The sequence below is a fragment of the Borostomias antarcticus genome (assembly GCF_949987555.1).
Source record: "Borostomias antarcticus genome assembly, chromosome: 27".
Classification (NCBI taxonomy): Eukaryota; Metazoa; Chordata; class Actinopteri; order Stomiiformes; family Stomiidae; genus Borostomias; species Borostomias antarcticus.
In genome coordinates, this window is record NC_140260.1 from 2,425,711 (window position 1) to 2,434,211 (window position 8,501).

Below are 8,501 nucleotides of genomic sequence, written 5' to 3' on the forward strand. Positions count from 1 at the left end.
AAATGTAGATTCAAGATAAGTCATTATCTTTGGTGTATTTTTCTTTATATGTATGTGAACCAGAGATACGGGTAGGTTGCCTTGGAAGCCCTATTTGGTAAAGTTGGAGAGTAAACACTGGAATAAACGGGTAAATTAGAGGTAGAAGAAATTCACCATAGACCAGTATTAAGGCTTCTTGTTCTAAAATGTGAAGAGTCACACAGACAGGGTAATGAACAGAAGAAGAGGCGAGGGGCAGATTTGTGAACAGCCTCGTACGGAGGGTTCAGACACCACGATAGGGGGACAATACCAACCAACCTGGCAACGCGGGCCATTCCCCCAGCCTCTGCTCCGGGGCTGCTCTGTACTGAGCGAGTGAGGCTGCTGACTAGTCTGCATCGGAATGTACTGTTTGTAGCTACCGCTCTCTCTTTTACTAAATACCCTGAAGGACCTTACTGGATTGGATTAGTTTGTCTAAATCGCAGGTTAAATCTAGATGTGATCAGATCGGGGGACCCAGTTCCCAGAGGGGAGGAGAGAGGCTCTGAACCCACACGGCTTCTACTGATGTTGAGCCTTTCCAGGTAAAGGTGTGTAGCTCACAGTGCTGCTGGCTTTCTAAATACCTTGCGGATTTGCAGTGAAATACCAAGACAGAACAACTGAAAGAAGTGATTAGTCCCATTGGTGAAGTCCCTGGAGGTAGTGGGTTGTGTTTCGCGCTGCTGACGGACTGACTAGTTGGTCCTGAACATGGAGGCTGTTCTGGAGAAGGAGTGCAGTGCGCTCGGAGGACTGGTCCAAAGTGTGATCGGAGACATGAAAGTAAGTCAGAATTATTATGAATAACTAATGCTGACATCACTGTGATTAGCCTACCATATTCACCAGACAGCCTGGAGCTCAGACCTGCGGGTAAACTGAGCGTCTATCTGATACAAGTATCTGCTACTTTCAACTGGAGTGTGAGTGTCACATCACAGGGACACCCTGGGGACTATCACAGGGACACCCTGGGGACTATCACAGGGACACCCTGGGGACTATCACAGGGACACCCTGGGGACTATCACAGGGACACCCTGGGGACTATCACAGGGACACCCTGGGGACTATCACAGGGACACCCTGGGGACTATCACAGGGACACCCTGGGGACTATCACAGGGACACCCTGGGGACTATCACAGGGACACCCTGGGGACTATCACAGGGACACCCTGGGGACTATCACAGGGACACCCTGGGGACTATCACAGGGACACCCTGGGGACTATCGCGACATCCCGCCGGTGACCTGCAGCGCCCCGACAAACACGCGCTCTGGCCCGGAGTCACGGCGAGGTCACCCAAGGCATTAGGCTATCATGGATCTATTAAGAGAACATAGTATAGACAAATTCGTGAAATAATACGTGTTTTTTTACTTAACTGCAGATTGTTTGTGAAGCAGAAATGTTTACTTGAGGTAGGCCATTATAGCCATGTCTTGGACAGTTTATTTGAACGTCAGAAATACAGTAGTAGCTATAGCCTACTGCCTGTTTAAGTAGTGTGTGAGTAGATTCACAGCTGCTGTAGTGAAGCAAAAGGAATTTATAGAATGCCTGGTGACCTAAAGGTTAGTAAACTTTGACATGGACAGGTCAGGTCAACCTGTCAGTTGGACGGAGGTTGCCTATCTAGGCTAAAACACCAATTAATTCCTCTAACTACTCTTGCTTTCTTATGTATGAGATTACAAAAGAACTTGAAACCATGAAAAGAGTCATCTATAGTAATGATATCCAGACAATACTGAACTGCACGTGATAAGCTGTTTCATCTGGAAACTTTTAGAATGCAAAAAAAAGACGGAAAAGAAGAAAGCAAAATGCGTGCAAGGTGTCTGAGACTCAGAGAGCGAAGCAGATGTGTCCCTCGGTCCTTAAGTTGTTGGTATAGGGTCACATTCCCCAGGTCACTGACACTAAGAACACATCAGTGCGAGAGTCACAAGCCTGTCCTGACTTTCCCCCCAGTCTCAATGATGGCAGCAGAGCAGGATAGTACTTTGTTTAATGGTATTGATCAAGTAATAGCCTAATCTATACTAGTTTAAATTTAGCCAAACTCATTTGAAAGTTTGAGTCACATTTCCAGAGAAATCAAGCAGGTGGGGTGTCAGGGGGGGGGGGGGTGCCCTGACCCTCCAACGGCTGTCTAGTGGATGTTTGACCACCCTTTGCCTCTGTCCTCTCTCAGTTGTGGGTGCTGCCTGTGTTCCTCCTCTCTCAGCTGTGGGTGCTGCCTGTGTTCCTCCTCTCTCAGGTGTGGGTGCTGCCTGTGTTCCTCCTCTCTCAGGGTGCTGCCTGTGTTCCTCCTCTCTCAGGTGTGGGTGCTGCCTGTGTTCCTCCTCTCTCAGCTGTGGGTGCTGCCTGTGTTCCTCCTCTCTCAGGTGTGGGTGCTGCCTGTGTTCCTCCTCTCTCAGGTGTGGGTGCTGCCTGTGTTCCTCCTCTCTCAGGGTGCTGCCTGTGTTCCTCCTCTCTCAGGTGTGGGTGCTGCCTGTGTTCCTCCTCTCTCAGCTGTGGGTGCTGCCTGTGTTCCTCCTCTCTCAGGTGTGGGTGCTGCCTGTGTTCGTGATGTAGGCTGTGGGGTTCATACTGATGCTTTCACCTCTCAAGATGGCTGATGTGTTCTCTGTCTGTCCACAGACCAGCTATCCAGTCTGGGAGGACTTTATCAGCAAGGCTGGGAAGCTGCAGTCTCAGCTCAGGTGAGTGTATTGAGTGTGTGTGTGTGTGTGTGTGCGTGTGCGTGTGTGTTCAGGAGTGCCTGCATGTGTTTGAGAAGCGGGCTGCTATTGATAGTCTTGACCCAAAGCTGCAGCAATACATCCCACAAAGTCTTGTTCTCCACCTGTTGTTGATTTAAGATGTTCTTCTAGCCCATTTTAATGTTTTGAAGGCATGAGTAGGCTATTTTCTGATTCTTCATCATCACAAGGTCAAGCTATATTGAGCTGAAGGCCAAACTATTCCGTTTTTGGGAGTAGGATTTAAGATATTAGTTGTGATTTGTTATTCCAACAGTCCGTTTTAAAGGGTTAAGAATGTGCGCTTGTGGCGCTAAAACTCAGAGGGTGTTTAATTCAAGTCCAGTGACGGTATTCTAGCCTGCAGCGGCCGAACAGTCCCTCAAAAGAGTGAGGGGTAGAGATGAAGACCTTAGAGCAGGTATAGCCTCACTGGACCTGGAGGAAGATGACTGGCTGGTTAGGCAAGGCAAGGTCACTTTATTTGTAGCACCTTTCAGCAACAAGGCAATTCAAAGTGCTTTACATGAGACATTAAAAGCATCAAGACAAAGTGCAAGAAAGACATAAAAGCTCATATAAAACGAAATGCAAAAAAGGACATTTAAAACTAAATTCAGGAAAAATAAAATACAGGAATAAAAGTTCACAGTGCAGTGTATGCATGAATAATTATATATATATAATATTTGATTTAATAAAAAGCAGCAGCAAAAAGAAAAGTATTCAGGCTTGATTTAAAAGAACTGAGAGTTGCAGCAGACCTGCAGTTTTCTGGAAGTTTGTTCCAGATACGTGGAGCATAAAAACTGAATGCTGCTTCTCCATGTTTTGTTTTAAAGCTACATGAGAACTTGTCACTTTAGCGGCCCCACTGGTGGTTATAAAATCGGCACTGCGTTTTAAGAACCACACTTGCCACAATCCCCCACTCACTCGCTATAATAATAGCAGAAAAATATGATAACAAACGCGTGTGGAGCAGACTGGATTGGAAGATTGTAGATACTTCAATGGACATTCAGGAAAGATGGCTTCAATGCAGGTAAATACCGGTCTTCTTTCTTTTATGTGCTAAGACTAGACTAGTTTATAGATAGTTCGTTTCGCAGGGCGAAGTGTTTGTTGTCTTCCTGATATTGTGACACGCAAAACACGTCACTTCCGTTTCCACCACAAGATTTCCCGCCAGTGTACTAGCCAGTACACCGAAATTCTAAAATAATAAATTCAGAAGGTCTCATGTCATGAATATGATTTTTGGGATCTTGGTAAGGCCAGTTCATGAACTAATAGCAGGTAAAGGTGAATATTGAACCATTAAAAAGTTATCTCATTGAGCTTTAACTCTGGGGACAGAAAGCAGACCTGTGCCAGACGACCTGAGGGGTCTGGATGGTTCATAGCATATGATCAGATCAGAAATATATTTTGGCCCTAGACCATTCAGTGCTTTGTAAACCAACAGCAGTATTTTAAAGTCAATTCTTTGACAGACAGGAAGCCAGTGTAAAGACCTTAGTACTGGTGTGATATGCTCCACTTTCTTAGTCTTAGTGAGGACTCGAGCAGCAGCGTTCTGAATCAGCTGCAGCTGTCTGATCGATTTTTTAGAGAGACCTGTAAACACACCGTTACAGTAGTCGAGTCTACTGAAGATAAACGCATGGACAAGTTTTTCCAGATCCTGCTGAGACATAAATCCTTTAATCCTTGATATATTATTCAGGTGATAGAAGGCTGACTTTGTAATTGTCTTAATGTGACTGTTGAAATTCCGGTCTGAGTCCATGACTACACCAAGATTTCTTGTTTTTTTGTGTTTTTTAGCATTACTGATTGGAGCTGAGCGCTGAATCGTTCTTCTTTGGCTGTTTAGTAGAAGAAAGTTCTGGCACATCCAATTGTCGATTTGTTCAATGCACTTACTCAGTGCTTGTATGGGATTATAGTCCCCTGGTGATATGGTGATATACATTTGTGTGTCATCTGCGTAGCTATTGTAACATATTTTGTTGTTTTCCATATTTTGAGCTAGTGGGATTAGAATGACTGTAGTTGTAGTCGAGGGTCAGCAGAGTGCATGTCCCCCTGGGCCCCTGCTAGAGGGATGTTCTGGTTCAGGACCAGATCCCTGTCCAGACTGTGTTTACCTCATATGAAGACGTGCTGCAGAGCTGCCCTGATTGGCCAGTTGCAGCACCTGTGAAACAAGCGCATTGGCTGTAGCATTTGAGGTCAGGGCAGCAGCAGAGCTAAGTAATGGGGCAGCGGCATCTGGAGGAGGGCAGGGCAGTGTGTGTGGGGCAGGGCAGCGTGTGTGGGGCAGGGTGGGGCAGGGCAGGGTGTGTGGGGCAGGGCAGCGTGTGTGGGGCAGGGCAGCGTGTGGGGCAGGGCAGCGTGTGGGGCAGGGTGTGTGGGGCAGGGCAGCGTGTGTGGGGCAGGGCAGGGTGTGTGGGGCAGGGCAGGGTGTGTGGGGCAGGGCAGGGTGTGTGGGGCAGGGCGGGGCAGGGCAGGGTGTGGGGCAGGGCAGGGCAGCGTGTGGGGCAGGGCAGGGCAGCGTGTGTGGGGCAGGGCAGGGTGTGTGGGGCAGGGCAGGGTGTGTGGGGCAGGGCGGGGCAGGGCAGGGTGTGGGGCAGGGCAGGGCAGGGCAGCGTGTGGGGCAGGGCAGGGCAGGGCAGCGTGTGGGGCAGGGCAGGGCAGGGTGTGGGGCAGGGCAGGGCAGGGCAGGGCAGCGTGTGGGGCAGGGCAGGGCAGGGTGTGGGGCAGGGTGTGTGGGACAGGGCGGGGCAGGGCAGGGTGTGTGGGGCAGGGGCAGGGCAGCGTGTGGGGCAGGGTGTGTGGGGCAGGGCAGGGTGTGTGGGGCAGGGCAGGGTGTGTGGGGCAGGGCAGGGCAGGGTGTGGGGCAGGGTGTGTGGGGCAGGGCAGGGTGTGGGGCAGGGGCAGGGTGTGTGGGGCAGGGCAGGGCAGCGTGTGGGGCAGGGGCAGCAGACCCATCTGTGGGGTGGGGGGTAGGGGCCGTGTGGCTAGAGCAGCATGGGTGCCTCTACTCTGTAATGACGTCCAGACGGGAAGCGCTCTGTAATTTAGCCTCGTTCTCCTCTTTCAAAGTGGCGAGGAAGTTCCACAATTACAGTCTGTAGTCATCTCTGTATTTTGGAGCCAAAGGACGGACTGCCTGGTCCCCTCCCTTCTGGGTTTTTACCAAAACGACTTCTTTTCAGAAGAAGAAAAAGAAGTCAACCAAGGGCCATCGCTGGGCGCCTTGCTGGACCAATCAGACATGATCAGGCCTCTCGTCCCTCACCCATCCCTTCTCCCCGTCTTCTTCTTTGTCTTTTTCTCTTTACTTTAACTACATCTTCAAAAAAAAATATTGGAGAGATGGATCTTTCTATTTTAGAATGGGATGAAAAACCCCTATTTTGCGGAGTAAGACTTTGTACTCCAGCCTTGGATTACCAGGGCCACAGAAACGACGCCATGGTGGACAAATCAGCAACACTCTGGCTCCTTTGACTTTCATTCGGAACAAATGCCACATTGTTACCAATTACTGAAATAAGTCTGCTGTTCACCACTGCTGGCCAGCCTGTGACTGTAAGAGGACCATCCAGTCCACACTGTTGAGACTACAGAGGACCATCCAGTCCACACTGTTGAGACTACAGAGGACCATCCAGTCCACACTGTTGAGACTACAGAGGACCATCCAGTCCACACTGTTGAGACTACAGAGGACCATCCAGTCCACACTGTTGAGACTACAGAGGACCATCCAGTCCACACTGTTGAGACTACAGAGGACCATCCAGTCCACACTGTTGAGACTACAGAGGACCATCCAGTCCACACTGTTGAGACTACAGAGGACCATCCAGTCCACACTGTTGAGACGTGCTGACTGCTTCCGTTGAGGAAGGAGCCTTGGGAATCTCCTGACCTCCTGATCCCTCAACCAGGACTGAGATAATAGAAGGAAATAGGAAAGGGTGTCATGGTCAGGACCAGGGGAGTGTGTGACCAGTGGAGTGTGTGAGGGTGTCAGGGTCAGGACCAGGGGAGTGTGTGAGGGTGTCAGGGTCAGGACCAGGGGAGTGTGTGAGGGTGTCAGGGTCAGGACCAGGGGAGTGTGTGAGGGTGTCATGGTCAGGACCAGGGGAGTGTGTGAGGGTGTCATGGTCAGGACCAGGGGAGTGTGTGACCAGGGGAGTGTGTGAGGGTGTCAGGGTCAGGACCAGGGGAGTGTGTGAGGGTGTCATGGTCAGGACCAGGGGAGTGTGTGAGGGTGTCAGGGTCAGGACCAGGGGAGTGTGTGACCAGGGGAGTGTGTGAGGGTGTCAGGGTCAGGACCAGGGGAGTGTGTGAGGGTGTCAGGGTCAGGACCAGGGGAGTGTGTGACCAGGGGAGTGTGTGAGGGTGTCAGGGTCAGGACCAGGGGAGTGTGTGAGGGTGTCATGGTCAGGACCAGGGGAGTGTGTGAGGGTGTCATGGTCAGGACCAGGGGAGTGTGTGAGGGTGTCAGGGTCAGGACCAGGGGAGTGTGTGAGGGTGTCATGGTCAGGACCAGGGGAGTGTGTGAGGGTGTCAGGGTCAGGACCAGGGGAGTGTGTGACCAGGGGAGTGTGTGAGGGTGTCAGGGTCAGGACCAGGGGAGTGTGTGAGGGTGTCATGGTCAGGACCAGGGGAGTGTGTGAGGGTGTCAGGGTCAGGACCAGGGGAGTGTGTGAGGGTGTCAGGGTCAGGACCAGGGGAGTGTGTGACCAGGGGAGTGTGTGAGGGTGTCATGGTCAGGACCAGGGGAGTGTGTGACCAGGGGAGTGTGTGAGGGTGTCAGGGTCAGGACCAGGGGAGTGTGTGAGGGTGTCATGGTCAGGACCAGGGGAGTGTGTGAGGGTGTCAGGGTCAGGACCAGGGGAGTGTGTGACCAGGGGAGTGTGTGAGGGTGTCAGGGTCAGGACCAGGGGAGTGTGTGAGGGTGTCAGGGTCAGGACCAGGGGAGTGTGTGACCAGGGGAGTGTGTGAGGGTGTCAGGGTCAGGACCAGGGGAGTGTGTGAGGGTGTCAGGGTCAGGACCAGGGGAGTGTGTGAGGGTGTCATGGTCAGGACCAGGGGAGTGTGTGAGGGTGTCATGGTCAGGACCAGGGGAGTGTGTGAGGGTGTCATGGTCAGGACCAGGGGAGTGTGTGACCAGGGGAGTGTGTGAGGGTGTCAGGGTCAGGACCAGGGGAGTGTGTGAGGGTGTCAGGGTCAGGACCAGGGGAGTGTGTGAGGGTGTCAGGGTCAGGACCAGGGGAGTGTGTGAGGGTGTCATGGTCAGGACCAGGGGAGTGTGTGAGGGTGTCATGGTCAGGACCAGGGGAGTGTGTGAGGGTGTCATGGTCAGGACCAGGGGAGTGTGTGAGGGTGTCATGGTCAGGACCAGGGGAGTGTGTGAGGGTGTCATGGTCAGGACCAGGGGAGTGTGTGAGGGTGTCAGGGTCAGGACCAGGGGAGTGTGTGACCAGGGGAGTGTGTGAGGGTGTCAGGGTCAGGACCAGGGGAGTGTGTGAGGGTGTCAGGGTCAGGACCAGGGGAGTGTGTGACCAGGGGAGTGTGTGAGGGTGTCAGTGGAGATTCTTTTCTGGTGTTTATAGAACGACCAGCACAACAATGAACAATGCTGAGAGAACCTAAGAGAGGATATACAACCATGGGCTCCCTCTGTTGCTCTCCTTGA

At 51.8% G+C, this 8,501-nt stretch overlaps 1 protein-coding gene across 2 annotated transcripts in view; it reads left to right on the top strand.

Annotated features, from left to right (window-relative positions):
• The first annotated feature begins 375 nt into the window (after positions 1 to 375).
• The window catches only part of LOC311326367 (protein MTSS 1-like), a 102,138-nt gene continuing 94,012 nt past the window's right edge, over positions 376 to 8,501 (top strand). For both annotated transcript variants that reach the window (XM_084459256.1, XM_084459257.1), the window contains exons 1-2: positions 376 to 813; positions 2,682 to 2,743. In XM_084459256.1, coding sequence (XP_084315382.1) covers positions 742 to 813; positions 2,682 to 2,743 — 134 coding nt within the window. In that variant the 5' untranslated portion in view covers positions 376 to 741. The remainder of the gene's footprint in view (positions 814 to 2,681; positions 2,744 to 8,501) is intronic.